The following is a 23,746-nucleotide window of genomic DNA, read 5'->3' as shown; positions in this document are numbered from 1 at the left end:
ACCATGTCTATCGAATATTTTCCCCTCTAGGACTCTGGGAAATTTAACCCAGATACTTAGAGTAGTATTACACGTTTCCGTCCTGGAAGATTGGGTTTTAGTCTTCGTTGCCCTAGGCCACTGTAGGAAGTGTTGTCCAATCGATCCTCTTAGCCACAAGCACTTGGCAGGACCATGGACAGCGGTCTCCCGCGGCATTCTGGGAAGCACCTCTCTGGAGTTCGGTACTCTCGGGCACTTCCGTCCAGAGGGCCCGAGCAGTGGATGTTGTCTCCTCCCGCATTCTGGGAAGTGTAGTCCTGGAACTCCGTGGTGTTCCAGGTACTTCCGTTCCCAAAGGGCTGTGATGGGGTATTCTGGGAAACATTGATCTAGGGCACCTAGTAGTTGCAGGCACTTCCGGCCCCGGCGGACGAGGTTGTGACTAACTCTTCCTTTGTAGTGATTGTCAGTTTCGCTTCCGGCAACTTTTCCGAATTTAAGAGTTGCTCTGCAGGCAGCAGCAACCCGGTTGTGGGTTTAAGGAGGAAAGAGGATGTTTGAGGTGTAAGGACATTTTTAGTTCAATTAGACGGAGTCGGCTAGAGTTTGGGGAGGTATCCTCACCCGGAGTTGGGCGCGGGACCCGGGTTGCCGTCCCTTCCATGCTCAGTTCCCCCAGCTCACCTCTCCCATCTGTCAGCCATTTTCTAGCAGTGTAATATTGGGTAAATTTTATAATCTCTCTATGCCTCTGTTTGCACATCTGTAAAATGGATTAATAGCAATTCTTTCCTAATAGCGTTGGAAGCCCCTCTGTGGTTCATTTGGGCCATGGTGATATTTTACAAACTCCGTTCCTTCCCCAGCCCTGACGTCATAAGAAGGACTTGCGCAGACGTGAAGGGAGCGGCCACTTCCATGCAATACTTTGACCACTTGAATCGAAGAACTGATTCATTTGAAAAGACCCTGATTCTGGGAAAGATTGAAGGCAGGAGGAGAAGGGGACGACAGAGGATGAGATGGTTGGATGGCATCACCAACTTGATGGACATGAGTTTGAGGAAGCTCTGCGAGTTGGTGATGGACAGGGAAGCCTGGCATGCTGCAGTCCATGGAGTTGCAAAGAGTCGGACTCCACTGAACTGAACTGAACTGAACTGGAGGGAGTGCTGACCCCTGGGCTCCTGCCCCAGGGCCCTATGTGAGTAGGACTTGGCATTCTTCTCCTGTAAAGATATTCGCATTATTTATTTGGTTGTGAGGGATGCCAGTAGTTACACCTTAGTTGTTAAGTTCCAGTCTAAGGGCCTTATAGAAATTACATTTAGGGTGACCATATGAAAAGTGTTATTTACTGTTTAGGGATAGTAATTTTTTAAAAAAATTACTTTAAAACTTTTATTAATCTATTTTAAAAATAAACCAATAGTAGAACTAGCTTTTATGAGAAAACAGTATTTCCAAAACCAAATTTAACAAGAAGAGTAGCAGTGTTTTCGGAGAGGGCAATGGCAACCCACTCCAGTACTCTTGCCTGCAAAACCCTATGGACGGAGGAGCCTGGTAGGCTGCAGTCCATGGGGTCCCTAAGAGTCGGACACAACTGAGCGACTTCACTTTCATTTTTCACTTTTATGCACTGGAGAAGGAAATGACAACCCACTCCAGTGTTCTTGCCTGGAAAATCCCAGTGACGGGGGCGCCTGGTGGGCTTCTGTCTATGGGGTCACACAGAGTCGGACACGACTAAAGCAACTTAGCATAGCAATGTTTTACATTTTTGCAAATCTCTTTATTTTTTATGAGAAAAATAGCTGGATTTTCATATCTTCTGTTACCTGTGGTGATATATTATTTTGGTTGAAGTAATGACGAAAACCCAGCCCCACAGTTATAATTAAGAAAGAAAAGACTGATAGACTTTACAGGTAATGTTCACCTTTGATACTGCACCCGAGTTCCGTATGTGATCGTTTCTTAAGGTCACTGCAGTGTACAACCCGAAACCATCTCAGAGTACCTTCTTACTCTATTCCGTTAAAATTCGTCGGTTTGTCCTGTACTTTTTTGAGTCTTTTTATCTATTCGTGGTTTTGTGAAATTATGCATCCCTCATTTGGAAAGTACTAAATGACTGAGTTTTGTAGATCTTTCAAATACATTGATTTCATAATACCTTTAAAAATCACATTTGTCAATACCATCACCCATCTCATCAGAAAAGTTCTATCTTTAAAGACCTGAAGTCTTTAAGCACTGGGAACCCGTCAAGCTCTTAGTGGTACGAATTTTCCAAAATTCTGATACTTTTTTTTTCTTTTTCTTTTGGACACAGTGCATGGCATGTGGGATTACCAGGGATTGAACCATGCACCCTGCAGTGGAAGTGTGGCGTCTTACCCACTGGGCCATCAGGGAAGTCCCTTATAGTTTCTTGAAAGCATAAGTTTTGTCATTGGCAACAGATGCTGACAGTAACTTTGAAGTGACAGTGCTCACTTCCAAAAGTTCTGCCAAATACCTGGATGTAACCAACTGTAGTTTCTCAGTTGTTCTTTTAAGAAAAGGGTGTTGTCCATAAACAAATGCCTAATTAACCTGAGTTACCAGGTAAAATAAATAACTTCTACTGTTTCATCAAGTGCATTCTTAAGCAAAACTATCACTGTTTTTTTCTGAGCGAACGGCAATTAAGAATACAATAACTGGGAATTCCCAGGTGGTCCACTAGGTAGGACTCCATGCTTTCACTGCTGAGCTTGGATTCAGTCCCTGGTTGGGGAACTAACATCCTGCAAGCCATGCAGCACAGTTTTTAAAAAGGAGAATACAATAACTGCTTACATATTTGGTACCACTGTTCTATGACCAAGGAGCCAGCAACTTTAGCCAACATTCTTATCTATCCATTCTACCTGTAATAGTTTGCATCTACCAGCCCCCAGACTGCCAGTCCATCCCCTTCCCACTGCCCACCCTCAGCCCAGCAACCACAAATCTGCCCTATGAGTCTGTTTGTGTTTTGTAGATACGTTCATATGTGCCATAGTTTAGAGTCCACGCATAAGTGGTATCATATGGTATTTGCCTTTCTCTTTCTGACTGACTTAGTATGATAATCTCTAATTGGATCCATGTTGTTGCATAAGGCACTACTTTTTATGGCTGAGTAGTATTCCATCGTATCTATATCATCTTTAGCCATTCATCTGTTGACAGGCATTTGCCTCTATGTTTTGGCTGTTGTGAATAGTGCTGCTATGAACATAGGGGTGTATGTATATTTTATTATGCTTTTGTCTGGGTATTTGTCCAGGAGTGGAGTTGCTGGATCATATGGTAAGTCGACTTTTTTCCTGAGGAACCTCCATACTGTTTTTCATAGTGGTTGCACCAACTTACATTCCTACCAAAAGTGTGGGAGGGTTCCCTTTTCTCCACACCCCCTCCAGCATTTGTTATTTGTAGGCTTTTTAATGATGGCCATTCTGACCAGCAAGAGGTGGTAACTCATCATAGTTTTGATTTGCATTTCTCTAATAATTAGTGATGTTGAGCATATTTTTCACGTACCTATTGGCCATCTGTATTTCTTTTCTGGAGAAATATCTCTTTAGGTCTGCCCATTTTTCAATTGGTTGTTTTTTGTTACCGAGTTGTAGACATATAATTATTGATAATACTTTCATGATCTAAGACACATTTTAGAAATAAACCAGCACTAAATGTGTGGCTCCTGTATGTATCACATGATGACTTTAATCATGATGATAATTATTAGTAGCTATGAAGTACTTACTAATAGGCTGAGACTCTAACGCTTTGGACGTATCAGTTTGCATAATCCTCATATGACCCACCATTACAGGTGAGGGAATAGAGGCACAGAGAGGTTCCTTGAAGAATGGCTTGTACTGAGGGTCACACAGCCAGGAAATGGCAGAGCCAGGAGTAAGTCTCAGCAGCCTGGTTGCATTGCCAGGCTCTTGGCCAGCACATTTGGCTTTCATTAGGATGTGAAGAAGACACACGTGCTGACAAAGCAAGAGACTTTATTGGGAAGGGATGCCCAGGTGAAGAGCAGGCAGCTCAGTCTCGGGTTTTATAGTAATTGAGTTAGTTTCCAGATTGTCTCTGGCCAATCATTCCAACTCAGGATCCTTCCTGGTGGTGCTCACATCGCTCAGCCAAGATGGATTCCAACCAGAAGGATTCTGGGAGGTTGGTAGGACATGTAGACTGGAGTCTCCTCTCTCCTTTTGACCTTTCTCCAAGTCTTCTGATTGGCGGCAGCTTGTTAGTTCTGCACTCCTTACCAGGACCTCCTGGTCCTGGTAACTCGTGCAAGTGGTTACTCTGATGCCTGGCCAGGGTGCGTGGTTTCAGTCAGTGGTTCCTCTAACAATACCAACCCCCAGCCGGTTGGTGACCCCTACCTTCCTTCCTACAATTTACTGTTTATATTAACATAACTAGTAAGTTTTATTGGCATGCCTTTATTATTCCAAAAGATTCCTGCCCAAGTAAATGGCTTGAGTTTTAGAGAAACTTCCAAAGCACCCATCAACTCTTCCATCTCGTTTAAAGAGAGCATCAACAATTTCAGCTGTAGTTTCTTCACCTTACAAAAATCGTTGCTGCTCCCACCAGTCCTGGACTACAGCATCATGACCGCCAAGCAATCCCATTCCTCTTCTGCACTGAAAAACCCGCCTTAAATCGAACTTCCAACTATCAGTAAATTCCAAACTTGTCTTCCGGGCTCTGTGCACACTGCCAAGGTGCTGAAGGTCTGTGGAGGCGTTCTCCCTTACCGCGGTAAGCAATAAACTACGTTTTTGTCTCATTAACAAATTTTGTTGCTAATATTTGGGGAGCCAGAATTTGAATAATGGAACTTATTTGAATTTGAATATGGAACTTTGTTCCATAAGTTCTGTGTTAGGCAGCCCAGCCTAGGTTACTTTTATATTTCCCATTTCTTAGTCTACCTTTTGTCTTCCCTAAAAAAATTGTTTTTTATTTTCGTAGCGCAAGCTTCGCTTTTCTCTTTTATACTGCCGCATTTTTTAAAAATCGCATTTACAGTTATTCAGAAATCTACCTGCTTGCATTATTTTCTCATGAGTTTTAAGAACTGAATAAAACAGAAAGGAATTTGACAGGTCCAGCACCTGCGACTTTAAATCCAAACCCTCTATAGTCAAAACCCAAGACAGCTGGTGGGAAGCAGAGGCGAACTTCATTCTAGGAAATGTAGTCCAGGAGTTGCGTGAAATCTGAGACGCTTCGTGGGGATTCTGGGAAGTGTAGTCAGGGAACTGTGTGTAGCCCAAGGCACTTCCGCTTTGGGAAGGCCAGGTTGGGGCCGAGATTGCTTCCCCGGGAGGTGAGTTAACCCAGCGGCCCTGCAATCCTTGCCGGCCGTGTGGGGCCAGCAGAGACCCGGTCCTCGCTCCTCGCTCCTGGGGCAGGGCATCCTCGGCGATCGGCGGGGAGCGGGAGGGGGCCGCGGCGCTCCCCTGGAGTCGCGAGTTGCAGGCGGGCTCGCGTCCTGCGTCGAGTTTGAGGGTCTCCCGCGCTCTCTGCTCCCCCAGCCCTCCTCGGGGAACCAGGGGCCAGCTCTGCCGCTTTCTTGGGCAAATTATTGAGCGGCTTGTTTAATCTTTCTGCCTATTTCCTCGGGTTAGTTCCTTCGCAGTGGTGGTCTTTTGAGGATTGAGATTATATTTGAAAAGATTAATAACAGTGCTGAGTACGGTAAGATGTTGGATGTTACCATAAAGTCCACTAAACACTCAGGCGCCCTGTTGTTTGGGAAGTTCCTGCGAGCCGGAATAGGGTCGGAGCTCCAGCTGCAGCCCCGTTGTCCTTTCCCGCGTCACTGACCGTGGGTTTGGTCCTGGATTCCTGGACTCTTTCTGGACACTTGTTTAGGAAGGAAAGTTGTTTTCAGCTGGATTCAGGGAAAAGTCCTCTGTGGTTTAGCCCAGACAGAGAAATTATAACAACAGCGGAGTCTGGCTGTTTCTCAAAAGCGGGTAAAGAGACCAGGTTGGTGGAAAGGAAAGTTTGCTTTATTTTGGATGCTGACAAGGAGGGGAACACCTGTCGGAAGACTGAGTACCCCCACCCTCAGTCAGTGGGCAAGAGCTTTTATAGACAGAGGGAGGAGGGGACCACCTGCAGTAACAGCGCAGGCAGCTGTGAGTCATCTTGAAACTGGTCGTCAGTGGTCTGACCACCATCATCTTAGTTGGTTTAGGTACAGCTGATCTTCAGTTCCCCAGGACTTTGGCCACCTCATGCGAAGAGCTGACTCACTGGAAAAGACCCTGATGCTGGGAGGGATTGGGGGCAGGAGGAGAAGGGGACGACCCAGGATGAGGTGGCTGGATGGCATCACTGACTCGATGGACGTGAGTCTGAGTGAACTCCGGGAGTTGGTGATGGTCAGGGAGGCCCGGCGTGCTGCAATTCATGGGGTCGCAGAGAGTCGGACACGACTGAGCGACTGAACTGAACTGAACCTTCAGTTCCAGGGTTGGCTTGTTCCCATTTCTTTGAGGCCAGTTCTTGGGATGGCAGCTTACGTCATGGCCACAGTCTGGTCATCGTGTAGTTAACTTGTCCCACCTGGTAGAAGTTTCAGTAGCTAGAAGACAGCTCACAGGATACGGCTCAGAATGTTATCTATAGCCGCTGAGAAGGAGCTAAAGGACCTTGACTGTGCTTAATGACCAAACTATTACCATTTGGTCTCCTTGGACTGTTTTCCCTTTTTTTCTACATCTTCTCACTTCTCTGATTAAATGTATTCTTTGACTAAAGTTTTTCCACAGACAGAAGGCAGGCTGAGACTATGTGGGGGAGGGACCACAGGACCCTGCTTCATTTCAAAATGATCCTGCTCACAGCTTAGCGCAGTGCCTGCAGCCCAGCCAGCCTTAATTGAAAAAAATGCCTAGTATTGTGTAACAACCCTGTGTCGTTAATTTAAATAAAACATGATTTCTTAATCTTAGGTTTTTATTAGTCATTGTTTACCTTCATGCATATTCTATAAGCTTAGTTGAGCGCCTCCAGCTTAACGACACATGCAAGTAGTTAAGCTTATTAAAGAGGAAAATTCCTTGACCATTTAACCTTCATTAACAGCACAAATCACCTGTGAGACCACTTGTCCGAATCAGACTTTTTTCTGAAAGTGAGGGAAACTCAAGAGCCATCATCTGTGAAGTCTGTTTCCTAAGATCCATCTTCTGTGAAGCAGATTCACAAAGGAAGTTTTATGAGTCTTAAGAGGACCTCCTTGTCGGAAGCTGCAGGAAACAGGGAGTTAGGGCACTGTTGTGTCCATTTGTTTACAAGCAGACTGGATTGAGGTACGGAGAGATTAACAGCCTGCTCAAGGTTTATGCGACTAGTAAGTAGAAAACAAGCAGAAAGGTTTGGATCCCAGGCATTTTGGCCCCATTAAGTTGTTGGTGCTGCCTCATTTCCTCTGACAGCCAGCCTCAGGAATACCCTGGGAGCTTATAAGAAACACTTAGGGTAGGGCTGTTTCCGGATTGTTCATGAACTCAGGCAGCTGGCCAAGGGGGCCCAGGGGAGGTGGTATCCAGCTCGGTTCTCACGGGGTTATGTCGTCACTGCAATTGCCGAGAGAAAGGGGACCCTCTTCCTGATCACATTTAGCCCCACGAGCACCAGCCATCCCGGCAGCTGTCTCACCGTGGCTTTCTTTCCCGTCCCCAGTTTTGCCTTCCCAGAACTCGGCCTTTCCCCAGAAGGAAGAGGGAGAAAAAAATGACCAAACTCCAGGTAAGTTGGATATGCCTTTCTGTTTCCTAAAATGACATCTCATTTCACAAAGACTGGACATGTTTTTCTCCTGCCCAGGAAAGGTAAGAAGGAACCAAAGGCACCTGAGGAACTGTGTGACGGGCCCTTGCTTTTTATTTCCAAATAATGGTATGGAAATATTTTTTTTTTTAAATACCTATTTGGCTGCATCAGGTCTTGGTTGCATCACGTGGGATATTTTGTTGCAGGACAGTCTCTAGTTGTGGCTCCCGGGCTTCAGTACTTGTGACCCATGGGCCTAACTATTTGCACCACGATATGTGGGATTTTAGTTCCCCCACCAGGGATCAAACTGGAGTCCCTTGCATTGCAAGGTAGATTCTTACCACTGGACCACTAGAGATGTCCCCAAAATTAATATTTTTAAAAAATAAAAAATAGCTCCCACATTATAAGCCTGTTTACAAGTCAGTTTTCATCTTGCCACACTCCTTTCCATTTGTATTTACATGTATAGTTTCGTGATTATAGTTTCAGTACCGTTTTGGATTTTTAAAATTTGATTGTATAGCACCTGTAACTTAAGTGGTCACGTCGCTTTCCATAATTTACGTGATATTTTACCCTGTTGTCCATATTTATGTGGCTAATGAATTTTACTGGGCTTCCCTGGTGACTCAGTGATAAAGAACCCACATGTAAGGCAGGAGACTTGGGTCCAACTCTTGGGTTGGGAAGATCCCCTGGAGAAGGAAACAGCAACCCACCCCAGTATTCTTGCCTGGAGAATCCCATGGACAGAGGAGCCTGGCAGGCAGCAGTCCATGGGGTTGCAAAGAGCTGGACACGACTTAGCAACTAGACAACAATGAATTTTACCATTTCAAAATGTTTGCAGTGACAGTTTTCCTACACATAACCTTTCTTCCCAAACAGGAATTCTGGGTGCTCTGCCATTTTCTTTCTAAAATTTTCAGAGCTCATTTTTCTCATGAGGAACCTCAAGTTTTGTGGCTAAAATGTCTAAAACATGGTTTGGTGTAACAGAATCCAACTGATACTGAACTCAGAGGAAATAGTTTTGTTTTCAGACAAAAAGAACTAGAGCTTTTTTTTTTTTTTTCTCCTTTAAGTAATCTATTTGGCTGTGCTGGGTCTTAGTTGCAGCATGTGGGATCTAATTCCTGACCAGGGATCAAACCCCAGCCCCCTGCATTGGGAGTGTGGAGTCTTAGCCACTGAACCACCAAGGAAGTTCCAAGAAGGACTAGATTCTGTAATTCTAAGTTACATATGTATGTACTATAGTTAAGTGTCTGTTTTATTCATTGCCATGTGAGTATATCTTAGAGGGACACACTTGAGTTTGGAAAGTCTAGTAGCAGGAGGGACTCACCAGGCATTTACTCTGTGGAGCAACTGTGTAAGGATATGTGTGTGTGCTCAGTCGCGTCCGACTCTTTGCGACCCCTGGACTGTAGCCCCCCAGGCTCCTCTGTCCATGAATTTTTCCAGGCAAGCATACCGGAGTGGGTTGCCATTTTCTTTTCCAGAGGATCTTCCCGACCCAGGGATTGAACCCAATTCTCCTGCATTGGCAGGTGGGTTCTTTACCATAGATGCCCTGTATAAAGATACAGCTGCAGTTTAACAAACAGATGTGTGAGCTTTCAGTTTCCTATTAAAATCCGCTCAGTCCCCAGCTGACACTAGAGTTTCCATTGCCCGGGCTAAGTCTTTTCAGGAGTTGGATGAGGGTAAATGGAGAGAGCCAGGAGAAGAGACTGCTCTATTCTGGGCCCTGAGGCTGAGTCGTATAGACACCTGGCAGGGCCAGTGGCTGAAGGACTCCAAAAATAACACTCCCCTCACGTCCTGCCTTTTCTTAGTGCCTGTCTCTTCTTTGCCAGATGGGCCAACTCGTTGTTTAATACATCAGTGCTCAGGGCTCCAGTCAGAACAAATGCAGAGATGAGAGAAGCCTTTAGGGAAACAGTCTCACTTGTTTATCTATGGCTCTGCTAACTCTCTTTTGGTGCTGCCTGCAGGCGGTGAACAGGCTTCTCAGTGCTGTGGCTTCTCTTGTGGAGCATGGCCTCTGGAGCTCGGGCTTAAGTAGTTATGGTGCAAGGGCCTACTTGCCCCGCCGCATGTGGAATCTTCCTGGAACAAGAATCGAAACTGGGTCCCCTGCATTGGCAGGCAGATTCTTTTTTTCTTTTTTAAAAAATATTTTGTGCTGTGCTCAATCGCTCAGTCATGTCTGCGTCTTTGCGGCCCTGTGGTATGTTACCTTATTTACTGGCCTTTGCTGCGCTGGGTCTTTGCTGCGCTGGGTCTTTGCTGCGTGCGGGCTTTCTCTAGCTGCGGAGAGCGAGGGCTGCACAGGCTTCTCACTGCGCTGACCTCTCTTGTTGCAGTGCAGGGGCTGTGGGCACGTGGGCTCAGTAGTTGTGGTGCCCGGGCTTAGTTGCCCAGAAGCATGTGGGATCCTCTCGGACCAGCGATGGAACTCCTGTCCCCTACCTTGGCGGGTGGTTTCTTTTTTCTTTTTTAACTGAAGGATAGTTGCTTTAGAGTATTGCATTTGGCAGGTGATTCTTAACCCCTGGGCCACCAGGGAAGTCCCCAGAGGTGCATATTTTTTGGTAGTGCAGTTGCCACTTCTTGGAACTTAACCTAAGGAAATAACCAGACAGGTTGGCTGAGATCCTTATGAAAATATGATTGTTTGTTTTTGCAGCATCTTCAATATTCTTAAATTTTTGTATCATTTATTTGGAATGATTAAATGTATTTTTCACTTGTGCGAAGTGCCAGGCAGACACAAATAATGATGATAGGAATAGTGGTGGCTGACATTTGTTGAGTACTTATTTAATGACACGTGTCAGATACTATCCTAAATCTTTTGCATATTCTCATTTAATCCCTTCAAGTACCCTATGGTGAGTTGCCTTAAAAAAAAAAAAAAGTAATTATTTATCTGGCAGCATTGGGTCTTAGTTGCAGCATGTGGGATCTAGTTCCCTGACCAGGGATTGAACCTGGGCCCCCTCTATTGGGAGTTCTGACTTAGCCCCTGGACCACTGGGGAAGTTCCTGATGATGTTCTTTTGTGCAGATGAGGAGACTGAGGGATTGAAAAGTTAGGTGACTCGTCCAAGACCAGAAAGTTAGAAGTGGAGCCATAGAGTGTGAACTGAAGCACTCAGTCTCCAAAACCTGTGTTCTTCCCCTCGGCACTGAATGCTGCTGCACTGATACCCACGCTCCTGAGACAGAATGAACTATATGCCTGCCTCTACTCGGGGTACTGAAGACTGGTTAGATGGGCAGGCATTGACAAAACTGTGGTACCACCCCCTCAGAGAAGGAGATGGGCACTGCTAAATACTATTGGGAGCCAATGAACTCAACATTTCCTACAAAATGTGGCACTTTCAAGTTGTAAAATGCATATATATACCATGATTGAAGGATGACAATTCTAGAGACGCGACTATACAAAGGGTGCCGTGTTGCGTGCACGGAAGGTTTTAGAAGTTTTCCTTTTCGTTCCTTCCTCCAGCATCCCCCTACTACCCCCGCGTCTCTAGTGTGACTGTGGAAGGGGAAGAGGAGACCGTCTCCTAAAAGGAGGTTCAGGTCACTTAGAATCTGGAACAGCTTCCCACGTGTCTCCTCCACCGTCTCCGTGCTGCCCTTCCCTCAAAGGTCGTAGGACTGAGGCTACATGTGTTTGGTGTCGTAGGAGGCATTGACCTTCAAGGATGTGGCTGTGACCTTCACCGAGGAGGAGCTGGGGCTGCTGGACTTGGCCCAGAGGAAGCTGTACCGAGACGTGATGCTGGAGAACTTCCGGAACCTGCTGTCCGTGGGTGAGGATGGCGCCCTGTGACTTGGCATCACCCCCGTAGGGTTCCCTACGTTGGCACTACGGACTTTTGGGGCCAGGTGATCTGTCGTGGAGACTGTCCTGAGCATTTTAGAATGTTTAGTAATGTCCCTGGCCCTCTGCCTGCTACTTCAAGACTTTGGGACTCCTCAGAGACCAGTTTTCCAGTCCCTTTGGAAAACACAGAGACAAAATGTTCCTGGTCTTTGTTCCAAGGTAAACATTAGCCTTTTGTAAATGAATTGTGTGAACAGTCGAGCTTGACTGCACCTGGCTCCTTATTTCATATTATAGCTTGCTTTTTTTAAATCCCAAATTTAACCCTCTCCTTGAAACTTCCCCAGGTGGTCCAGTGGTTAAGAATCCGCCTTCCAATGAAGGGGGTGCGGGTTCGATCCCTGGTTGGGGAGGTAAGATCCTACATGCCTTGCAGCCAAAAAAAAAAACCACCCACACAAAACCCTTTCCTATTATATCTTTTGTAAACTTGTGGGTCCTGATCCATTGGTGCATCATGAAATTAGTAAATTGTGTTAGCATTCTTACAGTAACGTAGAATAAAGTAGCACCATCAGAGCCCCTCGGCCAGAATGGTGCGCGTCGCAGCAGTAACTGCGGTGCTCGCGGTAAGGAGTGAGTCTACCAAGGATGTGATGGCCACGAGGCCCAGGCCGTGCTGGCTTTATTTCAGAGGGTTATGTGGGGTAGTCACTGAGGAGGCGGTATGTATTTCTCACAGTGGTCTGATGGAAAATGTTCATCATGGGATTGGAACCAGAATTGTTCAGTACTTTTTTCCTCCTCTTTTTTTCTCAGGGCACCAGTCCTCCAAGCCAGACATGATATCACAGTTGGAGAGAGAGGAGAAGTTCTGCACGATAGAGATCCAGCCCCAGAGAGGAGGGCGTTCAGGTGAGCACCGCGAGGCCGGGCCAGTACCCGGCGTCTGTGGAGCATCTGTATCTTCTCCACGCAGCAGCCAGAGAGGCCCTTTGAAACGCGCAGGCACCTCACAGTCCCGCGCTCCGGCCCCCCCCCCCCCCCCCCCCCCGCCCCGCCCCCCCCCCGCCCCCACTCCACTCGGAACACAGGCCGACGTGTTTAAGGGCCGGCTGGCCCAGCCGAGCCGCCTGCGCTCCCCTCCCGTCGCACCCCTCCCACGTCCTCTGTTCTCACATCCGAGGTTTATGTTTCTACACGAGGACCCTTTCCTCTGGCCAGAAGGCTGCTAGCCCGCAAACCTCCCACCCGCCATCCTCTGCTGAGAAGTTGTCTCACCCACGGCCTTCCCTGGCCACTCCTTTTAATTCATGGGTGGTTTTTTTTGGCTGCGCTGTGCAGCATGTGGGGTCTTGGTTTCCTGACCAGGGATGGAACCCGAGCTCCCTGCAGTGGAAGCAGAGTCTTAACCACTGGACCACCAGCGGAATCCCGAGATTCTGCATGACTTTTCTGATGAGTTTTCCTATTTCGGTGTTGGGATTTTTGACAAGGATTGCGTTGAATCTGTCGATCCCTCTGGGTAGCTCTGGCAAAGCAGTATTAAATCTCCCCATCTATGGACCAGCATTTTGTAGCTTTCAGTGTACAAGCCTTTCACCTCCTTGGTTCATTCCTAAGTATTTTATTCTTTTTGACGCTATTATAAATGGAATTTTTTTCTTTGTTTTCAAATTGTTCATTGAGGATAGAAATGCAACTAATTTGGGTGTTTTTAATTGCAGTATAGTTGAGTCACAATGTTGTATTTTCTGTTGTAAACAAAGTGATTGAGATACATATACACACATTCTTCCATTCTGTTTTCTACAGTGGCTAGAAATGCAACCTAATCTTTGTATGTTAACAACATACCCTGCTGCTTTGCTGAATTCACTTATTGGTTTTAGCAGTTTTTTCTATGTGGAATCCATATTCCCAGCCAGGCAGCCAGTCATCTTACCCTCTCTGCCCCTCTTTCCAGTACTTAAACAATTACATGGCCTCAGTGATGTTTTCTTCATTTCAAATGTGACATTTATAGAAACTAGATTTTGCAGCTGGGTCAGCAGGGAGGGTCTGTGTAGGAACAGAGAAGAAATTACAGAAATGAACCTTCTGCCATTCTAAGTTTAATTTGCGTAATTTGGTGTTACTCTTGTCTTTAGTATTATAAGAAGCACCTTGTGAATTCCCTGGTGGTCCACTAGTTAGGACTGCGTGCTTTCACTGCCAAGGGCCCAGTTCATTCCCTGGCCCGGGAACTAAGATCCCACGAACCTCGCAGTGCTACAAGAAAAAAAGCACCTTATGCAGTCAATCCTTCGAATAGTCCTGACCACCTGGGTGGTTATCTGTTTTTATGGGGTGAAACTTATGCCTTAGAAAATGTCACATAGCTTGTCAGTGGGTGAGTCAAGGCTTAAAGCCTGTTTGCTCTTAGTAGAGGCACTGACATAAAACCTGTTAGGACTTCCATGGACCCCTAAGCTGCCTGTTGCCATCTTCTGGCAAGTGCAGCATCTACTGCAGAAATGGAAGAATCTCAAATGCAGAACACAGAAAATTAGTTAATTCTAAAATCGTGAACGTGATTGAGATAATCATATACAAAAGCACCAGCCTGAGGGTTTACATGATAAAAATGAGTTCAGTTTTAACATCCATCTTTTTTTTTTTAAACCCCACCAGAGAATTTCCATCATCGTGTCTTCTGTTGGATTTCTTTCATCAGTGTCTTACAGTTTTCAGAGTACAGATCTTTTTCCTCCTTAAGTTTTTCATTCCTAGGTATTTTATTCTTTTTGATGCAGTGGTAAATGGGATTTTCCCCTTAATTCCTCTTTCTGATCTTTTGTTGTCAGTGTAGTAGGAATGCAAGAGATTTGTTGCATTAATTTTGTCTCCTGCAGCTTTACCGAATTCATTGGTGAACTCTAGTAGTTTTCTGGTTGCATCTTTAGGATTTTGTGTGTATGGCATGGAGTCATCCTAAGCCAGGTGGCTCCTTAGTGACCTTCTGTACCTGCATTTCCGCTTCTCCGGAAGTGTTAACCCAGGTGCAGTGAGTGGTGCTGGCCACGGGCAGACACCACCTCACTCAGCCGGAAGATAATCAAGGGCTGTCCTGACAGGCAGGCTTCTCGGGTGGCTCAGTGATAAAGAATCTGCCTGCTGAGCAGGAGATACGGGTTCAGTTCTTGGGTTGGGACGATCCCCTGGAAGAGGAAATGGCAACCCACTCCAGTATTCTTGCCTGGGAAATCCCATGGACAGAGGAGCCTAGCAGGCTATAGTCCATGGGGTCGCAAAGAGTCGGACACGATTAAGCAACTACACAACAATCCTATTGGCAGCAGCCTTGACCAGAAGGTCCATGTATTTCTCTGGGCAGCTAGTGTCATAGCAGAAGAACCTGCTGTCGCTTCAAGAACTAAGGTTTCTGATCATAGCCTCACTTATATCTACTCTTAATCAGGGAAGTAGGGCCCTGCCCAAGGAAGCGGATCCTGAATCAAGAAAAGCCTCCCGGTAGGCCCTTTCTAGAGCAGGTCGGGGGCATGGTTATGTAACTGACCGGCATTACCCAGCTGTGTGCCCCCATGGAGGCATCCACAGGCCCGAGGAGCATAATCACCCCAGAGAAAGAGGAGCCTTGTCAGGGCACAGACTGCTGTGAAGATGGCACTGACGGTGGATTCACTTGTAGGAACTGGTATCTGTTTGTCATTCAGACCAGGGGTCTGTTAACTTTTATTTAAGGCTAGGAGAAAATCTATTCTGAATTCCAGGCATTACCGCCTTAGCTGTTGCCTGGGGGATGCAAGTGAGGGTATAATCACAACGCTGGAGTAAAGAACAGGATTCATGCTTGCTTACAGCCTGGATCCGGCATCTCGGGCTGAGGCAGTTGTCTACCCTGGTGTCAGCTGCCTCAAGCCTGTATCACTGTGGTCGAAAGGTCCCCAGCGTACCTTCTAGTTTCCCAGAAGCGTCAGTGGACAAGCGCGCTTGGTGAGGCCCTTTCTGAAGGGGCTTGAGGGCTGCTTTTCTTCTTCCTGATTCCAAGTCAGAAGGTGGGAGAAAATTGGAAGCGTTAATTTGAGTCAGAGTTAGATATTTGAGGAAACTTTCAAATTCAGGATCCAGGCCGGTTTACAGATAAGTGAAGAGAGCTCCAAGACAATTAGCAGGAGTAGAATCTAATAGCCACCAAGGTAAAACCATGTTTTTTTCTTTATAATTACTCCCCACCCTTTTTTCTTTGACCAAAGATGATTGCAGTGAAGCTCATTTGTTTGTGTTAAACTTGGCCTGATTGTTTATCTAAGCACAGCAGGAAAGGTGACTGATCACATTAAATCTTTTCTAAGATTGCTTTCCTGGAAGCCTGAAAGCCAGGTACCAGCTCAGCTACTCCAAGCAGTTCCTTGAAGCTGTGTGGGCATGTCTAAATCTACACCCGTCTCTCAAATAGATATTCCAGCCAAGCCTGGGTAAACAATGGTATTTCAATTTGTGTCCTGTCACAAGGAGAGGCAGATTCTTACTGAATTTATGTGAACAGATATACTGTCTGGAAAATAAGGATAGTCACTGAGACTGCCTGGATTCTGGAAGGATCAGTTAAGGATAAAAAATAGATGTCTTGGGGCTAGATGTCCAATGGCTAAGACTCTGCTGTCCATGCCGGGGGCCTGAGTTCAATCCCTGATCAGGGAACGAGATCCCGCATGCTGCAAGAAAGAGCTCACAAGCTGCAAAGAAAACCTGGTGCAACCAAAGAAATGTTTTTTTTTAAAGGAGATGTCTCATCTTTGCTAACAAAAGTATATTTTACCAGATTGCTGCAAGTCATAGGTAACCTAAGAGAAAAGGTCTCTCTAAATCTGGAAAAACAAACATCAGAGCATCCTCCCCAGCCTCTGTTGTCCCATAATTAACACTTAATTCTGCTTGAATTTGTTTTTCCATTAATTCTTTCAACCTTGCCTGATGATTGAGGTCAACAGGGCAGCGATCCTCCCAAGAAGTTCGTAGGGTTTTCATGAGATTTCCCCAGTTGATGTGGGTGCCTCGATCACTGGAGACTGGAAGGTGCACCCCAAGCAGGAAACAATCCCTAGCAGTTTCTTTGCGCCATGAGGGCTCTGGTCTTGTGGCCGGGAAAGGCTGTACCACCTGGAAGACGTCCCGCCTAGGGACCCACAGTGAGGGGCCCTTGAATGAATCCCCACTGCTGCCGAGTATTCAGAGGATCTGCAAAGAGCAGGTCTGAGGCCTCTAGGGACAAAGATGGTTTTACTTTTTCTTTTAAATTTTTTTAAATTGAGGTAACTAACATTAGTTTCAGATGTACAACATAATGAATCAACATTTGTATACATGACAAAATGACTGAGTCTAGTTAACATCCATCACCACATAGAACTTTTTTTTCTTGTGATGAAAACTTTTAAGGTCTCCTGTCTTAAGTCTCCTCTCAGCGACTTTCAAATACGCAGTACAGTATTATAACAGTAGTCACCAGGCTGTACAGAGAGTTTTGACTTTCACGCACTTTAGGAGTTTTCCTTAACCGCACTGTGGCGAGTGAAGGAATGCAGACACCAACAGCGGGGTTCCCGGGAGCTGGAGAGGCCAGGCAGCCAGCTGGGGTTTTTCCTGGAGCCCTGACTATCCCTTGAATTTACAGCCATTGTTCATGCATCTCAGTCTGATTCAGGAGCTGGCTGTTGCCAGGTGACAAGGACGTCAGGGTGGCAGAAGACTGGCGTTGAGGGGTCGCTCTCTATAAAAGCGGCATGGACTTCATCCACACACACCACACTGTACGGATGCTGCCGCTGCCTTCGAGTAAAAGTCAGTGAGGGCGCTTCCCTGAGGCTCGGGTTCAGTCCTTTCGGTCTGAGCCTCAGTTCTGATGACAGACAATGTGTATGACATTTCAGGACACACAAACACAATTTCAGGAACACTTGCAACACGTACCACCAGTCCCCAGAAACGGCGAGAACGATAGTGAACTCAGTGGTTCTCCCGACGCTGTGCCTGTCTTTCTTCTTGACCCAGAACACCCTCGGATGTTCTGCTTGGGGATCTTGTTGCTGCTACTGATCTTATACGAGACAGAATTCAACGGAGTAAATATGAAGATCTAAATGGACTTATTCATCAATTCATGAAGCACCCCGGGCTTGTTATGAACAATAAGATACCCATTTCACCCTTAGGGCTCTGAAGCCATTTCAGGAACAGAGACCAAAATATTAGAACAAAGTAAAAAAACAAATATTAGAACAAAAGACACTCCCATTGCTTTTTCCCCTTAGGAGCCGTGAGCCAGGAACCATGGAAGACAGTGAAACATCTGTTACAAATCACAGCTCACCTTCATAGCACATAGTGTATAGGAATTGTATGTCCACTTTTTCAGAAGTGGTTTTTTGATGCTATATAAATGGAGTTAATTCCATTTTCTAATTACTTCTATTACATCTGAATATATTTTTGTATAGTTTTTTTTTCTTGTGCAACAAAAGTTTTGTTAAAGTGAAAACAGATAGAGAAAACTTCTGACACAGACCTCAGAAGGGAGCAGAAAGAGTGCCCCAGATTTTCATACCATCTTGTAGCCTGCGACATTCCTCTGTTCACCTATTCTAAACGCATTTTTGTATATTCCTAAAGACTTTTCTTTATGTAGATTCATAACCTTTGCAAATATATTCCTTTGCTTTCCTTCCCAGTCTGTATGCCTCTTGCTTCCTTCTGCCCGAATGCGGGTAGAGATTTTAGGGGAGTCCACATCCACGCAATATGGTTACTGAATCAGGCATACTAACAATCACTTCTGTTGGGGGCGGGGTGCTCCTCTGTTTTATTCATCTTTGTCCTCCTCTTATTCCTTTGGGTAAATCACTTGTGTTGGTGTCACCCTTCCGTGTCTCTCTTGGCTTCTAGCAGCTGTTTTTCAGTCCAGACCCTCCGTCTCTTCCTAGTCTGCATCCACCAAGGCACACCGCACTCTCAACTGATCCCAAATAGCACGTTTTTAAAAAAAAATTTTTTTTCCTACTCTCCTGCCATACTTTTTTAAATTTGGCTTTTTGTTCATTGATGTTCTCTTGGTTTCTGTAGACCTTTGTTTTTCGGAACTCTGATGAAGGCATTTTCCCTAGTCTCCAGTGGCTCACTGAATGTTTCCACGGCGGGAGCAAGGGCTTGGCGCTGCCTGGCCCACCATCTTGGTGATGCCATGCTCTCCTTAATTCCTTATTCTTTCCCTTTCAGGGGGCTGGAATCACGAGATGGGAACTGTTCAGGACACAGGAGTGAGGTGCCTTTCACGGGCAGAGCTTTCATGCTGGCAAATCAGGAGACACGTTGTGAGCAAATCAACCAGAAGCCAAGACTCTGTGATAAATACTCAAGAGATGAGTTCTCAGTCCCTCAAACAACATAATTCCCCTGCAGGAGTGTCCACTCAGGCTTCCATGGAAGGCAGCTATTTCATGACTCTTATAGAGGATCATTCTGATATTATTGAAAATCAAGAACTTCCAGCTGGGAGAGCTCCGAATTCCTGGAGTAAACTCTGTCTGAGCGAGACACAGAATTACCAGAGGGGTTGTCAGCTGACTTCCATAAAGAACAAGATCTGTATGTTTGCTCCATGTGTTGACTTTTTCCCACGTATCTCCCTCCACCACGATGACCACACGGTGCCGCAAAGAGAGAAGGCTCAGGGCATCAGAGAGTGTGGTAAAGACCTCCTCAAGGCATCACCACTAGCCCAGCGAAGCATCCTTGAGGCTGGACTGAAAGCCTACCCGTGCAGTGAGGATGAGAGAGGACTCGGTGACCGTGCCAGCCTGGAGCTTCATCAGCTGCTACACTTGGGTGGGAAGTCCCCGACCCACAGGACGCCCAAGAAGGACCCAGGTCACGGCTCAGCACACCCCACTCCGCTGGGCGCCCTCCCGGGGACGAAGCGCTACTGGTGCCGGGAGTGCGGGAAGGGCTTCAGCCAGAGCTCCAACCTGCAGACCCACCAGCGAGTCCACACTGGGGAGAAGCCCTACTCGTGCCACGAGTGCGGGAAGAGCTTCAACCAGACGTCGCACCTGTACGCCCACCTGCCCATTCACACCGGGGAGAAGCCGTACCGCTGCGAGAGCTGCGGCAAGGGCTTCAGCCGGAGCACCGACCTCAACATCCACTGCAGGGTCCACACCGGCGAGAAGCCCTACAAGTGCGCGGCGTGCGGCAAGGGCTTCACGCAGAGGTCCCACCTGCAGGCCCACGAGAGGATCCACACTGGCGAGAAGCCCTACAGGTGCGCGGACTGCGGCAAGCGCTTCAGCTGCAGCTCCAACCTTCACACACACCAGCGGGTGCACACGGAGGAGAAGCCCTACAAGTGTGAGGAGTGCGGCAAGCGCTTCAGCCTGAGCTTCAACCTGCACAGCCACCGCCGCGTGCACACGGGCGAGAAGCCCTACAAGTGCCAGGAGTGCGGCAAGGGCTTCAGCTCCGCCTCCAGCTTCCAGAGCCACCAGCGGGTGCACACGGGCGAGAAGCCCTTCCGCTGCAGCGAGTGCGGGAAGGGCTTCAGCCAGAGCTCCTACTTCCAGGCCCACCAGCGCGTGCACACCGGGGAGAAGCCCTACAAGTGCGAGGTGTGTGGCAAGCGCTTCAACTGGAGCCTGAACCTCCACAACCACCAGCGCGTGCACACGGGCGAGAAGCCCTACAAGTGCGAGGAGTGCGGCAAGGGCTTCAGCCAGGCCTCCAACCTCCAGGCCCACCAGAGCGTCCACACCGGGGAGAAGCCGTTCAAGTGCGCTGCGTGTCCGAAGCGGTTCAGCCAGGCCTCGCACCTGCAGGCGCATCAGAGAGTCCACACCGGGGAGAAACCCTTTAAGTGCGGCACCTGCGGCAAGGCCTTCAGCCAGAGGTCGAACCTTCAAGTCCATCAGATAATCCACACGGGCGAGAAGCCCTTCAAGTGCGAGGAGTGCGGGAAGGCGTTCAGCTGGAGCGCGGGGCTCAGCGCCCACCAGCGGGTGCACACGGGGGAGAAACCCTACACGTGCCAGCAGTGTGGCAAGGGCTTCAGCCAGGCCTCGCACTTCCACACGCACCAGAGGGTCCACACGGGGGAGAGGCCCTACATATGCGACGTATGTTGCAAGGGCTTCAGCCAGAGGTCGCATCTTGTCTACCACCAGAGGGTCCACGCGGGAGGGAATCTATAGGGGTGGGTGTGGAACCGGCCTCAGTGAGAGCCCACCTCTTCATCTCTGTTGGAAAAGTCCCGTCCCAGGGGTCACAGGCGGTTCCTGTGGGCCTCGGAAGCTCCGAGGCATCCTCGTGGGAAAGAAGCTGTAGAAAAGGCAGTGTTTGCAAGCTTCAGCTGGGAGGTGACCTCTTTGTAGAGAATGCATTCTATAAATAAGGTCAGTGGTTACACCAGAGCCCTGAATGCCCTCTCAAGATGGGACACGAGAAGAATCACTGCCCTTTTCGCAGGAGAGAAGGCTTATACATGAAGGTTTTATGGGCAGGGCTTGAACTAACTGAAGTACAGTGCAGACAGTCAATGCCAACTGCAGGGTGCCCTGCACTCAGGGCAGGTGTTCGTCGCCACGCCGTCTCTACCGTGTAGAACTGTGTGTGGCTTCTAATAGGTACCCAGCGATTACTGAACCAAGTGGAGAAAAACCCTCTAATCAGGACAAATACTTGAAAATTCTAGTCCGTCCCCGCCCCTAAATTTGTAACAACATACTCAAGAGGAATCCTGCAAGTTGCCTTAATAAAATTAATTTCAGGAAACATTCATCAACACACAGAGAATCACATTAATACTGCCACACACAACAGTACAGATTTGGACAAGGCTTGTGAATGGCCACCAGCCTCCATCCAGCTTCAGTCATATGTATAGAATTACCCACTGTGTGCAGTGTAATATTGAGTATCATTAGTTTGTATTTTATACACCAAAAAAGACGTATTAGTCTAATAACATTACAATTTATATGGTTGGAAATTTTGTACCCAACTTGTTTACGGTAGGGCTTTACTGTAACTGTTAAAAGTAGTCACTAGTGACAAAGAGTTTCTTAGTAAACTTGAATTGTTAATAATTGGTTTCTTTGCACTGTTTGCATTCAGGTCCTGGTCACAGTGTCTTTTCTGCGCATGACCCTTCGTCCACACTTCTTCAGGCAGTGTGTTTGGCAGAAACCAAGGGTATTGTTTGCCATGTTCCACCCAGTTGTTCCTTCCCTAAAAATGGGGTGGGGTAGACAAGAACGCTTTTGGATTTTGAGATTTCATCTACACGGCATTCTGTGTTCAAGGACTGAACGTCTTAGTAAAAGTGAACATTCACTGGTTAATATACGTCAAAATACTCTGACCTGGCAAATCCTAGCAGTAGGGGTTTTGCTTACACAAAGGAAGATTGTCTCACTCGTTCAAGGGGCCTCTCTGGTGGCCCAGAGGTCAAGAATCCACCTGCCGACACAGGAGATGCAGGTTCAATCCCTGAGTCAGGAAGATCTCCTGGAGAAGAAAATGGCAACCCACTCCAATATTCTTGCCTGGGAAATCCCAGGGGCAGAGGAGATGGGATCACAGAGTCGGATGCGGCTGAGCACGCAAGGAAAATTGTACATAAAGATGCTTATACTGATTTTAAAAGGTGGGGGGGGGACAAAATACTGACATAAATATATTCTAATAATACACAGCCATGGAAAATACGTTACAGGTTGTGATGACAGGAGAAGAAATGTTCCTGAGAAAACGAGGTGAGAGTCTCCCTGGTGTAGTCCAGGTCATTAAAGGATGTGTGTACCTAATGATGTGATCATGGGCACGGAGATGACAGGTGGAGAGGTGCTGACTAATATGCTACCCGCTTTACTCCAGCAGAGGCTGCGATGGATTTTCTTTACCTTTTTGAAAAATTTTACAGTGACCATTACCCATTTTACCAAAGCAAGTAGAACTGGGACAGCAAGATTACCGAATGAGAATCCCTTCCAGCTGAATGTTAATCGCTTTATCTCACAGCGTGTAAACCTGCGCCATGGATGTGCACAGAAGGGTGTTCACCGTTAGCGTCACTGGTAGCAGCACACGCTGCATTCATCAGCTGGATCTAACAAAACAGTCTGTGGCTTATCCACGCGGTGGAATATGATAACAGCGTCAAATGGGAAAAGGTAGATTCAGTTACTGACATTAGTAGGTATGCAGAATATCCTGAGGAGAGTGGGCAGAGACAAAGAGTTCTGTAGGAAATGTTTCACATAATGCCCTCCTTTTAAGGGTAACTGGATCATATATAATATCATACATATATGTCACAATAGAGAGAGATCACAGATACCTAAGGGCATTATTGTAAATTTTTAATTTTTTTGAAATTAAAGTGTTTTAGAGCATTTTAGTTCATTCTAAACACTCAGAAAAACAGAAATCTCATATATACTTTCTGAGTAATGTGATTACAAGCAAACCTATTTATCTAATAGCGGCCTGAGAACCCAGGGAGCCTTGGCCTGTCTACAAATCTGCATGTTCTCTAGCATGACCACATCACTAACTGGACAGGACAAGGCGCTCAGGGTCTGCTGAGAAAAACCAGCAGAAGCAGATTTGACTGTGGAAGTAACAATGTCAGTCAGTCTGTAGAAATAGTCACAAAAGCCTGCCCAGGATCAAGGGGAGGGGATATGGACCCCACCTGAGGTGAGGAATGCCAAAGAATTACCAAACATAACAAGACTATCACACATTGCTACAACACTTTCTAATCAACAGTTCATTCAGATTCCACAGTTACCCTATATATACACATACACACACATACACATATCTGTATGTATGTATCACATTTCCCCCTATTTCTGGATGTAATCTTAAGCTGTCTCATAACCTGCATTTGATTGTCATGTTCTTTAGGCTTTAAATCTGCATCAGTTCCACAGCCTTTCTTTACCTTCCCTGAAACTCGTCTTTTTGAAGAGCACAGGCTAGTTATTTTGTAGGATGTTCCTA

At 46.7% G+C, this 23,746-nt stretch overlaps 1 protein-coding gene across 10 annotated transcripts; it reads left to right on the top strand.

The window, feature by feature from the left end:
• Window positions 1-382: 382 nt before the first annotated feature.
• LOC105608474 (zinc finger protein 235) lies at window positions 383-21,822 on the top strand. 10 transcript variants are annotated; one of them, XM_060398679.1, is made up of 7 exons: window positions 383-417; window positions 849-1,186; window positions 4,573-4,803; window positions 7,744-7,809; window positions 11,546-11,672; window positions 12,506-12,601; window positions 18,962-21,822. In XM_060398679.1, exons 4-7 carry the CDS (start codon window positions 7,795-7,797, stop codon window positions 20,926-20,928), a joined length of 2,205 nt encoding a protein of 734 aa, XP_060254662.1. In that variant the 5' UTR covers window positions 383-417; window positions 849-1,186; window positions 4,573-4,803; window positions 7,744-7,794; the 3' UTR covers window positions 20,929-21,822. The 10 variants fall into 10 exon arrangements, with proteins under 10 accessions (XP_060254662.1, XP_042088066.1, XP_060254661.1 ...); XM_042232132.2 differs by having other exon boundaries at window positions 383-544; window positions 4,636-4,803; XM_060398678.1 differs by having other exon boundaries at window positions 383-544.
• Window positions 21,823-23,746: the final 1,924 nt, after the last annotated feature.

Source organism: Ovis aries, chromosome 14, assembly GCF_016772045.2.
Source record: "Ovis aries strain OAR_USU_Benz2616 breed Rambouillet chromosome 14, ARS-UI_Ramb_v3.0, whole genome shotgun sequence".
NCBI classification, from domain to species: domain Eukaryota; kingdom Metazoa; phylum Chordata; class Mammalia; order Artiodactyla; family Bovidae; genus Ovis; species Ovis aries.
Note: the sequence above shows the minus strand (reverse complement) of the source record. Positions and strands in the feature narration are given on the sequence as shown.

Coding starts and splice junctions, on each gene's coding strand:
- LOC105608474 (XM_060398677.1), top strand. CDS start 6,291: ATGCGAAGAGCTGACTCACTGGAAAAGACCCTGATGCTGGGAGGGATT. Junction 6,405..7,743: donor GCATCACTGACTCGATGGAC/GTGAGTCTGAGT, acceptor TCCCGTCCCCAG/TTTTGCCTTCCCAGAACTCG. Junction 7,810..11,545: donor AAAAAATGACCAAACTCCAG/GTAAGTTGGATA, acceptor TTGGTGTCGTAG/GAGGCATTGACCTTCAAGGA.